This window comes from Kryptolebias marmoratus, linkage group LG22, assembly GCF_001649575.2.
Source record: "Kryptolebias marmoratus isolate JLee-2015 linkage group LG22, ASM164957v2, whole genome shotgun sequence".
In the NCBI taxonomy this organism is placed as follows: domain Eukaryota; kingdom Metazoa; phylum Chordata; class Actinopteri; order Cyprinodontiformes; family Rivulidae; genus Kryptolebias; species Kryptolebias marmoratus.
Window position 1 is genome coordinate 12,179,929 of NC_051451.1, and position 20,635 is coordinate 12,200,563.

At 40.6% G+C, this 20,635-nt stretch overlaps 2 protein-coding genes across 4 annotated transcripts in view; one reads left to right on the plus strand and one right to left on the minus strand.

The window, feature by feature from the left end:
* piezo1 (piezo-type mechanosensitive ion channel component 1) overlaps positions 1 to 3,543 on the plus strand; it is a 64,587-nt gene extending 61,044 nt beyond the window's left edge. For all 3 annotated transcript variants that reach the window (XM_017430352.3, XM_017430344.3, XM_017430335.3), the window contains exon 54: positions 12 to 3,543. In XM_017430352.3, the coding sequence (XP_017285841.1) occupies positions 12 to 134 (123 nt within the window). In that variant the 3' untranslated portion in view covers positions 135 to 3,543. The remainder of the gene's footprint in view (positions 1 to 11) is intronic.
* The window catches only part of pcca (propionyl-CoA carboxylase subunit alpha), a 19,715-nt gene continuing 2,393 nt past the window's right edge, over positions 3,314 to 20,635 (minus strand). The window contains exons 2-23 of the mRNA XM_017430364.3: positions 19,558 to 19,635; positions 18,830 to 18,877; positions 18,570 to 18,638; positions 17,695 to 17,808; positions 17,441 to 17,494; positions 16,824 to 16,955; positions 15,159 to 15,195; positions 14,902 to 14,980; positions 13,269 to 13,371; positions 12,666 to 12,760; positions 12,279 to 12,429; positions 10,534 to 10,677; positions 9,573 to 9,647; positions 9,207 to 9,275; positions 8,985 to 9,060; positions 8,678 to 8,891; positions 8,455 to 8,557; positions 8,048 to 8,146; positions 7,900 to 7,953; positions 6,798 to 6,938; positions 6,201 to 6,278; positions 3,314 to 4,981 (exon numbers count right to left, since the gene is read on the minus strand). Coding sequence (XP_017285853.1) covers positions 4,913 to 4,981; positions 6,201 to 6,278; positions 6,798 to 6,938; positions 7,900 to 7,953; positions 8,048 to 8,146; positions 8,455 to 8,557; positions 8,678 to 8,891; positions 8,985 to 9,060; positions 9,207 to 9,275; positions 9,573 to 9,647; positions 10,534 to 10,677; positions 12,279 to 12,429; positions 12,666 to 12,760; positions 13,269 to 13,371; positions 14,902 to 14,980; positions 15,159 to 15,195; positions 16,824 to 16,955; positions 17,441 to 17,494; positions 17,695 to 17,808; positions 18,570 to 18,638; positions 18,830 to 18,877; positions 19,558 to 19,635 — 2,082 coding nt within the window. The 3' untranslated portion in view covers positions 3,314 to 4,912. The remainder of the gene's footprint in view (positions 4,982 to 6,200; positions 6,279 to 6,797; positions 6,939 to 7,899; positions 7,954 to 8,047; positions 8,147 to 8,454; positions 8,558 to 8,677; positions 8,892 to 8,984; positions 9,061 to 9,206; positions 9,276 to 9,572; positions 9,648 to 10,533; positions 10,678 to 12,278; positions 12,430 to 12,665; positions 12,761 to 13,268; positions 13,372 to 14,901; positions 14,981 to 15,158; positions 15,196 to 16,823; positions 16,956 to 17,440; positions 17,495 to 17,694; positions 17,809 to 18,569; positions 18,639 to 18,829; positions 18,878 to 19,557; positions 19,636 to 20,635) is intronic.

Consider the following 20,635-nt stretch of genomic DNA (forward strand, 5'->3'; position numbering starts at 1 on the left):
GTTTTCTGAAGGTGCGAGAAACCGGAGAGCTGGAGTTGGAGGAGGAGCTGTACTCCAAACTGATCTTCCTCTATCGATCTCCGGAGACGATGATCAAATGGACTCGAGACTTCCACATTAGAGAGCAGGACTGATCCGGACAGGCCTGAGAGATTATGTTTACTCGTGGTGTGAAACATGATGGGGGAGGGAAAAAAAAGGCCCAGTGGACGGCAGATGACGGGCCTCGGGAGAATGTTTCATTCACAGCCGATATAGCCACAGAGACATTCATGGAGATGTGGCAAACATGCAATGTGAAACACCTGGTCTTATTGGACTAATGCTGTTAACTTAGTAGCTGCTTGGCCTCTTTGATCAAACCAAACTCAGAACACTATTGAAATGGGATCGGCAGCAGCTGTATGTCTGTTGTCCTGCAGGAGACACAACAATCAGGGAGAACAAACTCAGCTCTCACATCCGGCTGTTCGCATTGGTCGATGGTCGAAGGCCAAACAATAGATCCAACTTGTTTTCAACTTTATTAGAACCACCCAGGAGTGAGTGACCCTCACCGGTGGTTGGAGTAGCAGCGGTAGCTTCAGGTCACTTTGTCTTTCTGCCAAGTCGTACTTTTGTAGCTTCGGTCACTCTGTTTGTGTGTTTTCTTCAAAGCGGTTGCAGCAGTTTGAGACGTTTCTCCTTTTGCTGCAGGAGGAGGAGCAATCTTTACTCGGCTGTCAGCAAAGACGAACAAAATATGCGCCCCGTGCTAGCAAAATGAGTCGCAATGAGCACAGGCTGCAGTGCAACAGAAGTGAAATGAAGTCGCTTTTCCATTGTCCAGTCTCAGCGCGACACGCTTCGTCCTAATTCGACCAGACTGGGTTCTACACGGTCTCGATGTGGGCGGGGTCGTCATAAAACGGTGGCCAGTATCTTGCCACCAACGGTCACAAAACACTCACCACCCTTGGTCGCGGGTTCCATAAATGCCGTAGGCGAGTCGAGGCCCTCCGCCGGTCGGAGACGGTGAATGGAGTCCATTGGTTTGGGTCCCTCTGAATTCTGAAATCAGCCAAAATGTCTGCACCTCCTCATAGTACTGCAGTGTTGGTTTACTTGTTACCATTTTAATGATTGTATTTTTAAAAAAAGTAAATAACAAGAACAAATGCTACAGTTGTGAGGTTTCTAAAATGGTGGGTTCCTTGTGAAGGAGACGCTCATGGTTGACGTCGCTCTCTGGCCAATCAGTGACCTGCAGTCTGCTGACCTCTGACCTTCAGCTCCAACCGGCTCCCTTGGAACCCCAGCCGAGGAGGTTATAAGATGCGAGCTGAAAGTGGCGAGGACCGCCGAATGCAAAGACTCTGAACCCACGCCAAGTCGAACCCTCGGAAAAAGGCCAATTTAGATTTTTGCCATAAGTAAAAATGAGCCCACAAAGACACCAACTAGTGATCCAAGTAACTAAAATGCCAAAAAATCGTCCTAATCAACCTTAAAATCAAAGTTTTCTGATAGTTATGTCTTCAGAAATAATCCTTTGTCTTATAATTATGTTATTAAATTGACCATGTGCCAGGAAATCCCTTCGTATAATGTTTGGCCTCATTGTGAAGCCTGGGGATTTGCCTTTTTAAATATAGGGCTGGACTTCCAGATGAAATCATTCCAGACCAATAAAAATCCAGTTTTCAAACCGGCGCACTCGTAGACAAAACCAGCTTGTTGCCAGGTGATAAATCGTCAAATTTCAACAAACTCTGCATCATTTAGAAGCTTTTGAAATGGAGAATTAGAAGATGATATCTCTAAAATTGAAAAACTTCTCATCGTGACTCAATTTGCCAGCACGGGTCACATTTCTTAATGCGTATGAAAACACATCAGGTTTGCAGTTGTGCCATACTTGCATACCATTTTCAGATGATGGCTCAGAGCTTTCTGAGATGTTCAAAGCCTGGGATACTGTTTTATAACCTAACCCTGCTTTAAAACTTCTCGACTTTATCCCCGACCTGTCTGGTGTGTTTCCTTGGTCTTCATGATTCTGTAACAATCGTCTGAAGCCTTCACCGAACAGCTGGATTTATACGGAGTTGAAACTGCACACACGTTGCCCTGAATTTTAGCTCAGGGTGTCAAAGGGAGCTGAATGGAAATGCACGCCACACTTTTCAGATTTTTATTTGTAAACAAAGAAACGAAAGAAAACCTTGTATCATGTTTCTTTTCCTTTCTTAATTAGTGTTGGTCTGTCACATCAAAATCCTAGTAAAACAGTTTGACGTTTGTGGTTGGAACATGACAAAACGTGGAAAAGTTGGAGATGTGTGAATACCTTTTCAAGACACCGTCCGTCTTCTATACCTGCTTGATCCTGTGTAGAGTCAGGGGGAGCTACGTGCATGAGGTAAGCACATGGGTGAGAAATGGAAATCTGTTTGTTTCCTGTTGGTATAAAACAGCAACTGCTACAAAATGGGGGTGAGATTTCTCCCTGGAGGGATTCTGTATCCTCTCTGGCCTGGGAACTCCTTGGGATCCCCCAGGAGGAGCTGGAGACTGTCGCTGGGGAGAGGTGTGTCTGGGTTTCCCTCCTGGACCTGCTGCCTCTGCGACCCCACCACAGATAAGCGACAAGATGGAAAGATATTCATATTTTATTAGTTTTGTTAATTTTGCACTCAGACGACAGACAGGACTGATACCTCTTCAGTACATGTTGTAATAATCTTGAGTCGTGTCTCATTTTCTTACATTTTGCTTCTGAGAAGCCGAGCATTTTTGTGTCATTTTGGAGGTGGGTCTTCAGCAGTAGTTCATTGATATTTCTGGGGGGGTGGTGAGCTTTTCTTTGGACATGTATTTTTCCACTCCCTTGCAGTCCCAGAAACACCAGCAGTTGTGACACCTCAAATTTCCATGTCTCACAATAAAACACAAAATTATCCATTTTTATTCTCTTATTTGTGGCGGGGGTGGAGGTATAGCATGACAAGGATGGAAACCCGAACAACCCTCTTTCAGTTCTAGGGGTTTATATGTAGAGACAAAATAAATGGATCAGGTCTTTTACCGGTTTCAAAGATGAATCCACTCAAACCTGAAGTGTACAAAAACACACGACTGATTCCACCAGGTCATCGTTTATTAAACAAAAACAAAGCCAAGATGGAAAAACTGTGGAAAACTTACTGCTTCTATACAATTTAAGAGTGAAAGTAGCAGCCAGGAGCTGCTGATCAAATGTATTGATTAACTGATCATCATGAGTGTGACCGGCTCTAAAAAAAGCAGGAGTTTGGGCCGTTTGCTGCTCTGAAACATACAGGTGTGTGTTAAAACAATGTCAGGGAGGAAAGACATCAGCAATAACCTTTGAGATGCATCTGTTGCTGCACATCAGTCTGGGAAGGGTTGAAGGTCAGTTCTAGAGCCATGGTTCTCAAACTGTGATACAAGTACCACCGATGGTACTCAGAAGAAAAATTTGGCACCAGCTTATTCTGAAAATAAGCTGAACTAGAATACAAATCTAAAGAGTGGAACTATCCCCCCCCACCAAAAATGAGTAGTTTAGACAAATTACAATACTCCCACCAAATGGAAACCACTTAAATAATGAAATAAAATAAAATGCAATGGAGACCATTTTAGGAACCCTTGAGGAAACTGTAGTGGACGATGATTTACCAATGAGAGTGCTAGCAACAAAAGGTGCAAAACGGCAAGAAAATTTGATAACTTCCCTTTAATTTGTGTTAAATTGTGGGGGAAAAAAGGCCAGGACTTTACGTTCTCAGCAAGGAACCATTACATCTTAAACTGTACGCTTTGATTAGAGGTTAGGTTATTTTACTCAGACATGAGTTTTAAGGTCTATTACAGCAGGCAGGCAGCACATGGACAGCTTAGGAGTTTCTGACGTTATACTGGTTCTGAAACGTATGGAGAACCATTGTTCTGGAGTCAGATGTGAAGCCATCAGTCAGAAGGGTAAAGTTCGGTCCAAACTGGGTCATGATGAAACGACTCAGTGATCCCAAACACAGCAGCTAACCCACAACAAAACAAGTGTGTAATGATCCAGTCTAAGTCCAGACCTCAGTCTGACTAAATTGCTGCGGTGGGAACTTAAAAAAAAAAAAGAAGCTGTGCAGAATCTTTAATAAACTGAGGCAACCACGTGAGACTCATAACTGGATATACTTTTGTTTGCTGTTTTTCAAAAGTGCTATATAAATGAAGCAGAGCTGAGGTAATGCTCTCTTTTTTTTTTTAAACCAGACCTCCTTCATAAATATCTCTCCATCCATTTTCTTTCCCTGCTCGATCGTATTCAGGGTCTCAGGGAGCTGCTGCCTATCTCCAGTGGTCGTTGGGTGAAAGACAGAGTACACCCTGGACAGGTCCTTAGCAAATCCTGACAACCGTTTACGGATACCTACATGGAAACCATCGTAAATCTGTCCCTGTGCACTTCAGACCACGGTAGTTTCCTTCTTATTCAACCTTGATAAGTAGATCTGGTAGAAAATTACTTCAAGAGCACACATGCTCCCTTTTTTTCCTGTTTTCTTTACTCAAATAACAGTTCTGATCCATGAGTCGTCTGAAAACCTGATGTGTTTTAAACCAAGGCTAAGAGCAAGTGCCAAAAAAAAAATCAAAATATGTATTTTGCCAATGATTGTGAAGGGACTTCCTAATAAAACTAAAAGAGCAGAACAGAAAGACGACAAAGACACATTAGGGCGTCTGAGACGCGGAGAGCACAGTCCAGCACTGTTGATACATCTTTGCTTTGAGTCACCGTCGCTGAAATGCCTAAAAACTGTCAAGAAAAGTTCAGTCTGTTGATTTGAGCAGCTCCTCAGTCCCGTGGAGCTGAAGTCGCGCGTTGACGCTCGCAGTTGGGGTTTCATTCCAGCTCCACCAGCAGGTCTCCCTCCCCCACCGTCTCCCCGGGCTTACAGTGGACACACTTAACCTGGGAGAAAACAGGACAAACAAACAAGGTTTGCAACTCGTACACTCTAATTATTATTAATCCTCTGTGACAAATGATGGGATTTTTCAGCAGTTCTTTTAAACTTGACAAACATCAGCTTTATTAGTAAAACAAGCTTCTTTAAATCAAACCAGAGATCTGGGCTCTGACCGGACCATTCCAGGACATTTAGCTGGTCCTCCTTAAACCAGTGGGGCGTTGCTTCAGCGGTGTGTTTAGGCTCGTTGTCTTCCTGGAAAGACTCATCAATAATGTGTAGTTCCTGCTCATGGAAAGCAGCCCCTCAGCATGATGCTGCCACCACCATGTTTCACTGCAGGTGACAGTCTCATCTGATCACAGCACCTTTGCCCACATGTTTGGGGAAATCTCTGATCTGCCTTTTAGCAAATGTCAATCTCTTTTTGTTTCCCTCTGTCTCTCTATCATGAAGTCCAGCTGTGTTCAGCTCATAGCGGTCTGACAGACAGCTCCTCCCCTCTCTGCTGAAAAGCTGCCCAGCTCCATCAGGGTTATCTTTGGCCTCCTGGATGTTTCTCTGGTTAACGCCCTCCCTGCCCAGTTCATGAGTTTTGATGGAATACTTGTGCAACGCGTTGTCTTGGCCTCACTTCCTGTTTGCTACAGGATTAGCTTTATGATTTTATCAATCTAACTTATGAGGTTTTACACATACTTTACACTCCTGACTACCAGAGGAAAAAGGTCCAATCCTAATTTTTTTTTTTAATTCCTCTGTCTTTGTAGGGTAATCAGCCTCACCTCTTCACATTTAGTATCACTGAAAAGCCCTAAATGTCCTCTGTAGAAGCAAAAGGAGTTAAATCAGGAGTATGCAGTGGGTGGGAGGTATTCAGCTTTTCAAATGTCCTCCACAGACGACAAATTGGAACTGCTGGTAGTCTGGAGGTTATAAATAAACCTATACTGACACACAGTATAATGCCTACAGTTTAAATAAAGGTCAGAGAATGAGGTTCAATCTGGGACAAAGAGGAGTAACGATCTGCTGCGGATAATCAAAACTGATATATTCTAATGTTTCTGTAAAATATAAATTTGCTCCCAAACTGCAAATATCAGCTTCTTCATATGGGGTGGGTGGGTAGATAAGCATTCATCCCAACACACACTGACATCTATTAACCAGACATTATTAGTTACAGTTAATAAGAAGTGACATATTTCATCCGGTTACCTTTGCTTGTCTGACAGCCGTTAAACTGTTCTGCATCTTCATGGCTTCAATCACACAGATCTCCTGACCTTCTGCAACCTGCAGCCACATGACCAGAGGGCACCAGATCAGTGGCTGAGCCAGAGGTAAACTTAAAAACATTTTTTTTTGTACAAGAAAGCAGATGTGGTTAATGAAAAAAAAAAAAAATATATATATATATATATATAGAACTTCACAGCCTGTTTATATCCCCAGGATCTGTCTCACTTCTGTTTTAAACTCATTATGTGGCTAATTTATTCAGAGCAGAATGGATTCTGTGCTGAATAAATGTCTGTATTACAGCACATGAGCTACATGGTGAGGGAGACATAAAAAGCTAACACAAGCCACCCATAAACCTGCTTCTTTAAAAACACAACAATAACTGACTAAAGATTTTTATACTGCTCTCAACACTGGAACATATATGTGAGGTGTTAATCTTACATACATACTAAGTTTGATGATAACGTGGCAGAACTACTGGCTTTTACCTGGAATGTTCTTCACCTAGAAATTAAACCCTGCGAGGCAGAAATGAAGAACTACAGCAGGTTTGTTCGGATACATTACCGTATCCCCAGGCTTTACGGACACAGCCACGACCGTCCCTGGCATGGGAGATCGCAGGATGCTGCTGGTGTCTTCTGCAACTTTCTCCGGCATGTAGGAGTTCAACTCTGAAGCCCGCTTGGACAACACGCGAACCTTAAACTGTAGAAACAACAACACGAAAATCATAGAGATACGTATTGTTTATACATGCATACAAATATATGTGTACTAGATCCAGGTTTCAATATATATGTAATCCAAGTTTTGGACATATAAACTAAATCTAAATATTAGTACATTTTGCTTATTACTCATATTTATACATTTTCATGTTTTTATTATTTTCTCTCCCTTAGGTAATATTTGCCCGTATACTCCATGCCTGTTTGAAAAAAAAAATCAAATTGACGTTTTTCACTATCTTTAGGCCGTGTCTACTCAACACGCACAAAGGGAGACTTCTGTGAGAAAAATTGAGATTTTTAAAAACTGTTTTTGATGTTATGTGGAAATAGGACCAAAACGTAGTCCAATTTGTGCATGGTCACCATCATCAAGCTACAACTGCTGTGGAAAAACCTTAAACCAAGCTAAGAAAAGTTTTTCTCTATATTTAGGGACATTAATGTGGATGTTTTCGCCATCTAGTGGTGTGCATGGGTATTTCAGCTGTACTGAATATAAACTTGGAAGTAAATGTGTCTTTAAACAAATATCCAGAGTGGTGTCAACATAACGTTAGAGCCTTAAAAGCAGAAATAAAGACATGGCTGACACAAAGTTACAGTGCAGCTGGCTCAAATAGTTAAAACAAGACAGAAGCAACCTACAGGTTTCAGTGAAGGTACACTATAATGTAAAAAAACTGTTTGATTTGTTGGATTACAGCATTTACTATGAGGCACTAGGAAAATTCCTGTGCATTTGATGAAAGCTGCCATGTGTAATCTAACATCTAATTAGGTTTAGTTAGTTGTTGTTAGTCATGTTTTAATGATATGAAACTGAACTCAGTGAATCATTTCCTGTTCCTGATTTGTGAGCTGGGAGTGAAGTGTCAATATATAAATCAGATCAACAGTAAACAGCATAAAGCCTGAGTGTAAACCTCCAGTCTTACCAATGTGCCCATGTACTGCAGAACAATCAGGCCTGAAGCCTCTCTGGACAGACACTAAACAAAAAGACAAAAGATTTTTTAAACTCATTTTTGTTTTTGATCTGGTCGCATTTATCAGCTCTTATAACAGCCCGGATGTATTTATTACCTGCAGCATCTTCTCTGTCCCATTGATAGTTAGCGGCAGCAGAGGGGACGCCAGGTTCCACTGTCCACTCACTTCAACTTTCTCTCCATCCACCTCCACCTGCAGACACGAGCATATTCCATCCCATAATGTTATTATTATTGATATTTAATTCTGTTACATCATCTTCAGCGCACTGCTTTAACTTGGAGTTATCAATTTTGTTTCATTTCATACCAAAGAATGGGACAAAATGTGTGAATATTTTTACAAAATACATTTTGAACCGTAAAAAAAAGGGACCAAATCTAGTTAAATGTGAATTTTTTCTACAAGAAAATAAATCTGTATGAACAAATCTAATATACTGTACAAAAAAATATTTAAAAATCTGACTTTGCACTTTAGGAAATGAAATGAAAGCTCACAGTGTAAGTGTTTCCTGCTTTGGTAATGTCCACATCATGGTGTCCGTCTCCCAGCTCCACACACAGCTGCCAGCAGCTACACTCCACATGAGCCAGAGACACCCTGCAACACAACTTCATGACATCAGCAGCAGCCACCTTCAGCCGATGGTTGATTGAAAAACAGGCCGTGCGGTGAGGACGCCAGCCCGACGCCAGCCCGACGCCAGCGGGGCATCTTTACCTCAGGTTGCCCAGGATCTTCTGTGAGCGGAGCTGAGAAGTGATGTAGAGCGCTGCTGCTGAGGCCAGCAGCTCCCTGCGTTCGCCTGCGTCCAGCTGGTGACCCTTAAAGCCATCGGGGTAAACCTCAGGCAGGAAGTTGGTGCTGATGTCGCCGGAGACAAACCGAGGATGGGTGATGATTTCCCGCAGAAGCGGAATGTTGTGGGTTACACCTGAGGAGAAGGAGCCCAAACTGCTTTGTAGAGAGAAAACCTAAAATGGCCGCGTGTCGTCCTGAAGTTCACTGCAAGTCTCTGCTGATCTACCTCTGATCACATAATTATCCAGAGCATCCTCCATCCTGGCAAGAGCTTCGGCTCGTGTAGCTCCGTAGGTCACCAACTAAAAACAAACCAGATCAAAATGAATGCAGAACAGACAGAATAAAATCAGATATCCCAAAATCTAGTTTCTTGCCATTACCAAAGTACATTTAAGTTAAAATAAACAAAAGTAAAAGTCAATTCTCTATTTATCATCTCGCTCACCTTAGAGATCATGGGATCGTAGTAGATACTGATGTCACTTCCTTCCTCGATGCCACTGTCCACACGGACCTGAGTGGGTGGGGTTCAAATTGACAGGTTAAACATAGAAATGGCCCCTTGAGCCATCTGAACAGCTTGAAATGCATAAAAATCAGGATAATAGTATTGACTCTTGAGGAACATTAACACAAGGTTCACACAGTCTTCCTACCAGTTCACAAAAGAGAGTGCTTTTTAACTTAAATAGGCTGAAACATTCCTTTGACTGTTTGTTCTGATGCCATTTAGAAGTATGTCATGTTCATTTTGCCAAAACGTAAGACTTTCAGAAGACTTTCTGAATCTCCCTCTAACACACACACTTACATCGCTGAGGTCAAGCGGCTCGTGGTACTGGGACAACCGTCCAATGGAGGGAAGACCAAAAGACTTGTAAGGATCCTAACAAGAAAGACAACGACGACAAACTATGAAAAACTTGTTACCAGCAGAGTGAGTACAACAACTTCTTAATGGTTTAAATTTATTCTACTTAGTACTTGTACTAAGTTCGGTCCATTTAATGGTCTTTTTCTGATATTGATACAGAGTTGTGTTGGTGCTTCTAGTTATTAAATGTAGTTGCAAGGCCTCAAAAATCACTCCAGGATGTTTCTAAATGGTCACAATGTAAAGCCCCGAATTGTTGGAGAGATCTGAAGTTCATCACAGAAGATAAAACGTTCAGATTTAAGCTAAAAATTTAACACCTGGTTCCTTCTGAGACATGAAAGCAACAAGAATTAAATGATAAAATTAGAGATAATAGGAAAACATAGGAGTTAGTTGTATCAAAAAGTATAAGTAAATTAAAATTTAATTAGTTTACAGCTTGATGACATCAGCCGGGATCTGATGAAAACATGACTTGAATTCATCACTGAACAAAAGAAAAGGAGTCCATCATTGATATAAAACAGATAAATGACAACTATTTCTCTATATGCATTTCTGTCATTAAAAGAAGAATGATGTAAAACAATGTTTCTGTCCAAACTTTTGTGACTGCATTCCTCTACATTTGAATTATAATTACCTAAAAGTAGATAAGATTGCATAAATAACACTAAAACGTCCCACTAAGACTACAGGAGTAAGACAAGGAGCTTGTAAGAACTTTCACTCATTTTAGCTAATCTCTCCAAACGACCCCCAAATTGTTGGTTCTGGACCAATTTATTGGTCATTGTGTTCAATAAGTGCATTAATCTGGAGTTTTTTTTCTGCTGCTTTGCTTTTTGTCACAAATCCTCTCAGATGCCGTACGAGCCATCGCGCACTCACAAACCTCTGCATAGACGCGACTCTCGATGGCCCAGCCGTTTATTGGGATGTCTTTCTGTGCGTGCTGCAGCTGGTAACCCTTGGCAACCCTGATCATCTGCTCCACTAAATCCAGGCCAGTAATGCACTCAGTGATTGGATGCTCCACCTAGGGTTCAAATTTAAACAGAAAAAACAAAACAAAAAACAAGTTCTGTTTGTGTGGAATGAAAAGAGTGTGCGTGGTTGAGCACTGTCAGGAGTGGTAAGACATGCAAACAGAGAATGTAATTGATGTAGCACTGTGCCACCAGGGTCCCCTGAATCCCTAGCAGAGCTGACCAGATGTAACACACAGCCCTCCACCACATTGGCAGGTTTGGTCCTCTCGCCTCAGCGCTGCCGTTCAATCACACAATGGTCATCAGTGCAAATGCAGAACAGAGATTCATCACTGAATATGATACGACACCATTCAGCATCAGTTCATGACTCTCAGTACAGCACCACTCCAAACAGATGTCTCAGAATCAAAGACTCCACACAAAAAGAATGATACAGTCAGTGTATGTAATTGCCACATGCAAAAGAGGCAAAAAGATATATAAAACCTGCACATCTGTTTGTTTCTGTTCCGGTGTTAAAGGCAGCTGACACATGTAGCAGTAAACCTGTAGTCCGGCTGATGCCAGCTGTTGAGACCCAATGCAGGACAGCACAGGATGTTGTGAAGCGTCCAATGCCTGTGTCAGATGTCATGGGGCTTTAAATACAATATGATAACCCTGCTTTGGTGTGGTCTCTCTTGGATGACTGGAACCTTCACTACATGTGTGGGTGCCCTCACGTTGGAACCACTGGTTCACATCTGTACGCCCCACATGCCGAGCAATGGAGCGATACGACCACCAGCCTCATGCAAACCCACAACGCAACCCCTACCGAACTTCATCAAGTGCTTGTAATGTTCTCTAATGAGTCTACAAGGCGTCCAATTCAACTACCTGATAACACTACCCCAACTTGCGATGCAACCACCGATGCCCTCTGGTGCCTGTTGTAGATGCGTCAGGTCCTTGTAAATTTAATCATTCACATTCCCATCTCTGATCTGCATGTGGTCAAAATAACCTCCCAGTCAGACCATTCCTGCTGGGTGATAACGGTACACCTTTTGTTCTGTGTCCAATCACTAAATTAAAGGAACAAATTACCCCAACTCAAATGCTGTATAAGAAAATATTAATTGCTATTGTGGATTTCCAAAATGTCACATATAACTTCTACTATCAATATATGCATACATTCATAGTTCAAAATGATTTTTTCATTGATATGCCTTTGTGACTGCCATGTCAAATGTTTAAGAACTCAAAGTATTGGTGAAAAGGGTGTGTGAGAATTTGTTTCCTTTTGATTGGAAAGCTTTTTAATATGTTATATTCTGCACAAAGTAAGAGTTAAATCAAGCTTTTTCTTCTCATAGTAAGTCTCTCCCAAAGCAGACCTGTTTCAATTTTGCTGAACTTCAATAAACTCAATGAAGAGCTCACAAAGATCATTTAATGTTAGGCACTGAAAAAGATAAACATAAATAGAAATGGTTGAAAAACTGAGCATATTCATTCATATAAAACACTTTGTAGCCCCTTACTCTAACCTTAGGCATCACAACTAAAACTTAGAGTGTAACTTTAACCCTGACCTGAACCTACATCCCCCCTGAAACCAAAGTACCAGTCTCAACCTGGATAAACCTTCCGCACCCACCTGAAGGCGTGTGTTCATTTCCAGGAAGTAGAAGTTTTTCTTAGAATCCACCAGAAACTCCACTGTGCCGGCAGAGGAGTATTTCACAGCTTTGGCCAGCTGCACTGCCTGCTCCCCCATGGCCCGCCGTGTGTCTGGATCAAGAAAAGTACTGTATAAAAAAAAACAAAAAACAACGCAAACAGTCAGGCTGATGTCTTAGGTGAATTTCAATAGAACAACAGAAGAAAGAAACACATAAATGTTCAGTAACTTTAGTTATAGTACAGATGTTCTTTTTAAAACCATACATTGAAGCACTGCTGAGTAACCACAGTGCCCTGTCTGAACCAGCAGTCATGGACTTCAAAAATAAAATAAAACAAAAAACGACTGCATCTCACATACCTGGGAGCTTCCTCCACAACCTTCTGGTTCCTCCTCTGGATGGAGCACTCCCTCTCATTAAGCCACAGAGCATTACCATGTTTGTCAGCCAACACCTACAACAGATTGTGTTTTATTCTTTGTGTCTTAATAAATAGAAACAGATTCTGAAGACATAAACAATATTTTTTATCTTGTTTGATAAGCTACAGAGTTGCCATACCATGCCTAGCTTTCTTTTGCTCTTTCTTATCAGCAAAGTGTTTAATTGGCATTTGTGGGCAGAGTGATGAGGAGATATCATTAAAAATGAGCCGTATAGTAAAGTTGGTTGGTCTTGTCCTCTGTTTAACAAGGGGAGATCAAACTTGCAGGACATTGTGCCCAGAGGACTGGAGAGAACTCTAAAACACTAAATCTTAAAACAAAAATACAGCAGTGGATGAAAGCCTGAAACTGTTTCAATGTTGAGATGTGATTCTTAAATTGTTGACAATCTTTTGTAGATGGGATGATCAGAGAAGATTTCATTTGAAACAACAAAGATTAGGTTTTCTGCTTCACTGGTTTCCTACACATCCTGATCTGGAAATCATTTGACAGGTGTGAGTAACGATGGCCTACCTGAATCTCTATGTGTCTGGGGTTGTCTATGTACTTCTCAATTAACAGCCGATCGTCTCCAAAACTGGATGCTGCTTCTTGGGAAGAGAAACGGAAACCTTCCCTGAAAGAAAACATACAATTTAACTATAGTTTTCCTTTCGTTGCTGCTTCTCTGAGACAGGATTGTGAAGCAACAGCTTATGCAGAGAACCCCAGACATCCCTTTGCCCAGCTACCACCTCCATCCAGTGCCTCCAGAGGAACTCCAAGGTGTTCCCAGGAAAGCTGTGAGGAGGAGCAGCAGCAACTCAACGCTGAGCACCTCACCCTATCCCAGTTCATTTCAGCCACTTTTACTCTCATTCTTTTGGTCCTCACCCAGAGCTCGTGACAAAAGGTGAGAGTTGGAACGTAGATAAACTGAGAACTTTGCTTTTCAGCTCAGCTCTGTCTTCATCACAATAGACGAGTCCAGTGCCTGCATCACTTCAAACACCATCCCAATCCACCCATCATTCCCCTGCTCCAGTCTAGCCCGAATTGTAAACAAAACCGTGAGACACTCCTCCACTTGGTGCAGTGGCTCATTCCCAACCCCAAACTTGGCAATCCATCTTTTTTTTGCATCCGAGGACCACGGTTTCAGACTTGGAGGTGCTGATCTTTGTCTCAGTTGGTTTACACTCAACTGCTAACAGTTCCGGTGCTAGCTGCACGTCCCGGCTTGATGAGGCCAACAGGACGACATGATCTACAAAAATCAGAAGCCCCTCCAAACTGGAGAGCCTTTGCCCCTTGGTACAAATTTCTGTTCATCAAAGGTCTGAACAGAACGGTGACAGACAAAAGGCAACCCTGACATAATCCAACACTTATTGGAAACAAGTCTGACCTATTATCAGCAATGTGAACCAAACTCTCACAATGGTTGTACAGGGAACAAATGGCCATATAGCTAGGGGCCCGAAACCCAATATACCATAAGGATGCAGCCATAACTGTCCTATTACACAACAAAATTAAAAAAATAGTTATGCAAACTTTCTCGCATCCTTATGGAGGGTAAAAATCTAGTCCAGTGTTCAGAGATCAGGACAAAATCTACATCATTCCTCCTGAATCTAAAAGGTTTATGCAAGTTGTGTCCAATCCTGGTCCTGGAGGGCCACTTTTCCGCATGTTTTAGTTGTTTCTCTGCTCCAACACAACCCAATTCAATGATTAAATGACCGCTTCATGTTCTGCAGAAGCCTTTTAATCCCCCATTAATTCAACATAGGTGTGTTGGAGCAGGGAAACAAGTAAAACATGCAGGATAGTAGCGCTCAAGGACATTTTAAAATGAAGATTTGTGAGTGTTTGTACCCACAAACACAAAGGTTTCAGCTGTTTTAACTGCAGCAAACACACACATTCTTTCCAGCAGAGAGTAAGAAGTCAAATGGGACCTTGACAACACAAAACCCATTTGTTTTAATTGTCTTTTTGGATTAGCTGAGTCACAGCGTTTAACTCAAGCTTCTTCAGTTTTACACTCCAGTCCAACAGGTGGGGATGATGCCCTGGTTCATCCATTAGAAAGACAGTTTACATTTTTTTTCTATACAAAATGATACCTATTATCTAACAAAGAAATAAAGATGCATAATACCTCGTCTCCTCATCATTCCAGGCGATCCTCATCCCTTTCCCTCCTCCTCCTGCAGATGCTTTGATCATCACTGGATAGCCTGAAACGGTCACAAATAAAAACGGCCTTTTGTAACAACAATAAAGTGCTGCACACACAACTAGAAAAGAAAAGTTCTGGTGCAGTCTAAAGGGTTACATAAACAAGTAAGAAAATTTTTGAGGGAATTTTCAAAATGCTCTTTGTCTGTGGTTTATCTTTCTTTCTTGAGTTCTTACCTATTTGTTGTGCAATCTTCACAGCATCTTCTGCAGTCTGATACAAAAACATGTGATAGTTACCAATGATAAATCAAAACAAAGTTTATGATAAATGTTTACTCATGGTTTGACCCCACCCGAAAGTGTTTGCCCAAACTTTAAAAACTTGGTAATAGGTTTGGTCCTAAAGTCTGTTTTTTATTAGTAATACCTGACTATTTTCATGTGCACCGGCTCTTGTGCTCTTGTTCTGTGAATCCATTTTGTTCAGAGTGTGAGACAATATTTAGTTTTCACAAATTCTACATTAACTCGTTGAATGCTTTCAGCAGTAAAATCCTAAATATCTGGTTACAGATGCCATTAGGTTCACATGCTAAATAAACATTACACCAAACTGCTGCAAAGTCCTCCTTTTTATTTTCTCTCAAACTCTAAAGATAATTCTAGGAGATTATTCAATCCAAAATTGAAAACCAGTAATCTATTTATAGTAAACTAAAGATATTTGGGTTGAACCTTACAGCTTTCCATCTTTAGTTCAGTTCCTCACAAACCTGCGTCTGAACTTCCCTGTAATAGTTTTATATCATCCCTCCTCATTTTATACTTTGTTTCCAAAGAGTCCAACTCTGGAATATTCTATTTTATTTTTATTTGGAATATTTTAAAGCACTCTTGATCTGTAGTTCCCCAGGTTTTCAGAGGTTTTTTTGCACTTTGCCTGTTTTTTTTCTACAACTAAGTCCGTTCCTTGTGCCACGACCGTGCCAGCGTACTGTGGAGTTTGTACTTAAAAATGAGGAAAGTGGTTGAGTGGAGGGCAAAAGAAAAGAAGTGACAGGCATAAAAAAACTATCTACATCAGATGAACATCAGTATCTGAAAGACATTTCTTTAAGAAATAAAAAATATTCTAGCAAAGACCAGAAAAACTTCAGAGCATAATTTGTTTACTGTATGCTAAGTTTATTTTAGCTAACAGCTCTTTAGGAATCATCTTCTTGGTACTAAAATACTATTTTATGAGAATTCAATTCAGCTAAAGGAATGGGAACCAATTGTGTCTCTGTGGAAGGCTGCTGGCAACAAAGAGCCTCAAGATCAAGTTTAAGACTTGATCTCTGTTAGGTTGTCTGTTACTGTCTGTGTTGACATGTTGCTGGTTCATCCCTTGGAAAATAAACTGTTTGAAAATAACTGGACTAAAATGAGTTACAAAGCAGCAAATGTCCAAAGCAGCACTTTTAAAGGCCTTCAAAAAGGTTGAAAAAAAAAGTATTAATCAAAAACAATGATAAAAGATTGTTAGCTCCGGCTAATTGGAAGCAAAGTAAAAAGAGATGAAGGATGACTCAAGACTTTTGCCCAGTACTATCCATCTGAGTTGTTCAGTATTATGGACTGTAAATGAAGAAATTCCTAAATAAGTTGCAATTTCAAATTTAGATATATTGTTTAATTGCTTTTGTTTGGCCATAGAAAAAGTAGTTAAATAACAAACTTTACTTCCCAAGTTCTCTTCTAGTAATTATACAAATAATTACTCTCAGCCATTTATAACCCAATGAAAGGTTTACCTGTGACCACAGAACCACTGACAGAATCATGAAACAGTTTTCTTTTCAGAACTACGTTCACATGTTGTCACTTTAATGCACTGCTGTGTACGTGCGTCTGTACCTTGACAACCCCATCGAATCCTGGGATAGTGTTGACCTTAGCAGCCTTAGCAATCAGCTTGCTCTCTATTTTATCCCCCATCGCCTGGATGGCATGAGTGTCAGGGCCGATGAATGTCACTCCCTCTGCAGCCTGGCAACAAAATGATAAAACCGTGATATTTACAGCAACCAATGAGAGACAAAGCTCCTTTGTTCTGCATCTGTGTCTCATAAGTACAGATGCAGTCATGAGAACAAGAAAGTCCACCGGTTTTCAATTATGGGTTGGTAAACGGCAACAATTGCTGATGTCTTTCCTCCCTGGCATTGTGTTAACACAGCTGTCTGCTCCTGCTTTAATAGAGGTGCTCACAGTGATGATGATCAGTTAATAAACAGATATAATCAGCAGCATCTGGAAGATACTTTCCCTCTCATTTTTAATATATGTAAACGCCCAGAAATGAAAGATGATGGACTTTCTTTTTCCCTTATGACTGAACACGATGCAGGTCAAATATAAACTAAAATACAGCTTTAAATACTTTATGAAAGGTTTAATTGTAGGAGAAACAAGTGCAAGAGCATGTAAATGTAGGCTTAAAATGAGTATGAAAGTCTTTATGTGTTACTCACGAGGCGCTTTGCAAACTCTTTATTTTCAGAAAGAAACCCATATCCAGGATGGACCTTAAAGAAGAACAAAGTACCCATTTAAAATCCCGTCTAAGCAAAACTACAGCTTTGACATTTAGTAAAATGAAATATAAAAGTTTATACGTAATAGTCTTAATTGATTATTGAACTGTGCACAGACTTTTATGAATAGAGACACATCCGGCGCGCAAAAAACATCACAAAATGTAATAAAAGTTACAGTAACTCCTCACAGCTTGAGCTCCAGTCCGTCTGATGGCATCCATGATGGCGTCCATATTCAGGTAGCTCTTATTGGTGGGGGCGGGGCCAACACAGACTGCTTCGTCTGCCATTTTTACATGAACCTTGACACACACAGAGTAAAGTTGTAACTCAAAATCATTCTATTTGGATGTAATACATCAATGTAATCATGCTGAGATTTAAAAAAAAAAACCTCTCTCCCACTCATTTTTTATAGGCGTTTATTTACCCTTCCTAAATCTTACTGTCTGAGATAGTCAACCTTTGACTTGTCAGTGTGTGAGGAGTGTTGTCATGGCATCTGTTGAGTATGAGCCTCATATAAAAATCAAGGTAAAAGAAGACATTAGAGTTGAGCCATTTGTTTTTTTTTTTTAACCATGATTCAGTCTGTTACATATCCAGTAAAAAGCAGACCATATCTAATTTGGCAGTATGTTGATTTAATTTCAGATACAGGTGCTTCCTTGGTCACCTAAATGTTTAAAATCAGTATAAAATTCATGTCCATCTGAATCCTAAAGGTGGAGTTTCGCCGACTAGTGCATTTCAGATATCAAAGTTTAGGATTTTATTTTGGATTTGTGAACGCAGAAGAATCAGAGGCATTAAATCCTAATGAAAAAGAAACTAAATGATATGAATAAAGTCACTTTCAATGCTAAAAGGTTTATAGGAGTCATATTTCAAAACAAGTTCATTTTGATGCCGATCAACTCAGCCCAGCAAATCGACTCGGAGATGAAACCTCCTTTGCTTCATGGGTATTTTTTTTTTTCAGTAAAATGCATTTTTGAAAACTTTGGACTAATTTGCAGTCCACAAAATTGTTTTTTTTTGGCAAATGCAGCTGAGGACTCACAGCGCTGGAGTCAACATCGCTGTGCACAGCAACAGTCTGGATGCCCATCTTCCTACATGTTTTCATCACCTGAGAGGGGAAATAAAGAACACAAAATTAACTCTGATAGTTTATGGTGTCACTGCACTATTTATGCATGAAAACAATAACAAGCGAGCCTCAGAGATCATGCACCTCTACGACGAAGAGTGAGCTCAAGTTTCAGAGATGAACAGATTCTTCAACAGTAATAGTAAGAGTCAGCGAGTGGGAAGTCTTACCCTGCAAGCAATTTCTCCTCTGTTGGCGATAAGGATCTTCTCAAAGGTCTGTGGAGGGAAAAGTCAACAAGTGAGCGTGCCTAATATGTGGCTCTTAACACGACTATTACAGTCCTGACTTTGTGGGCCTTCACGCTTGCTGTGTGGATGTATAGAGCCGTAACCAGCTCATCTCGACAGTAAAGAGTCACACTGGACAATGTCAGATTTATAAAGATGCTGGACTGTATGTTTCCTTGCTCTTACTTTTAGTTTTGAACTCTGATAAGAGCAAAGGAAACTGCTGTCAGAGGTCGTCTTTGGTTCTGAATGAATTCAACTGGCTGTCTGTGATCTTGTCGCAATGCAAGCGACCAAAAGTGTCCCTACGATTCTTCCACAGGGAAAGAGTTTGTCTACGACGGACAACACAGATCACACATGGTCGAAACAGGTTCACGTGTGAACGGCTGATAGCGGTTCAAAGAGGGGCTCGAACCTGCCGCCACACTGTGAAAGCATGATGTGATTCTTGTTGGGAGAGCGCACGGATTAAACCACAGAGCCACCTTTTGTTTGCTTTGCATATAAAACCAAAAGCGGTAAAGAGATGGCAATGATAAAGTTTGTCTCCAGAAAGCTTGACTGATCTGTGAAAAAAGGGTTTTCATTTTCACAAGGAGGTACAATGTAGCTCAATTGTTCCGGTCAGACTGGAAGAAAGAAAAAGACAAATAGTTCTACTTTACCTTTTCTTCGGGATTGCTAACAGTGGAATACAGAGCTCTGCTATTCACTGCACAGCATCTGGACTGGCATGGAGCAAACTGCAAAGATACGAGATTTAAACACGTCAAATCGGCACCGATCGCACTTTATTTAGTCAGCCTTTTTATGAAGCTTCCTCCACTTGTAGGAAGGAAATCTGCCAAATGTCAGTAAGTATACACAATATTAAAATTTGTAAAGCCCCATTAATGACCCCAAACATTTTTTATCTTCCTTAGATTTGTCCCAAAAGTGTCAAATTGGTTCAGTGATTTCTGAACTGGCTAAATTATACCACAGCAGCAGTTCAGTCATAGAAGAACAGGGATTTAATCCTCACCTCTACAGCCCGCCGGAGTGTCTTTAGGCAAGACAATGTTCGCCCTCACATTGGCCCCCCAAATATTTATTAGTGTAAGAATAACAAACTGCTGTATCTTTAAAGTCCAAATATATTGCATGCTGATGCAGTGGTTTGTGTATGTAAACGGGTGGAAAAAATATCATTATAAAGTGTTTTGAAGGACTATTTAAAAGGCTCAGGTTAAGTAGAATTGCTGACAAACGTTTCTAACTAGGTTTATGTTAAAACTTTTAAATGACACCAAAATCCGGCTTCGGGGTTGGGGGAAAAAATAGGAAAGTTGCAGCATTTGCAGCATTTTAAAATTCTAAACCTGGTGATAAATATGTGCCGGATTTTCATCGAACAAAGTGAAAAGTTGTCCCCTGTCACAAAAATTGGCATGATTTCTACATATTTTTCAAAAACTGCTATAAAACTTCCAGCAAATGCTCTTTGGTGAATGTTAAGAAGCTTCTGCAGCGGTTAGGATAACATAAATCAGATCATTTTGTTATTAAATAACTTTTAATAAACCTTTATTCATATATTCATAATGATGTTACTATTTTCACATTATGCAGGCAAAAGAAATGTACAGGTGCTGGTCATAAAATTAGAATATCATGAAAAAGTAGATTGATTTCAGTAATTCCATTTAAAAAGTGAAACTTGTATATTATATTCATACATTACATACAAACTCATATATTTCA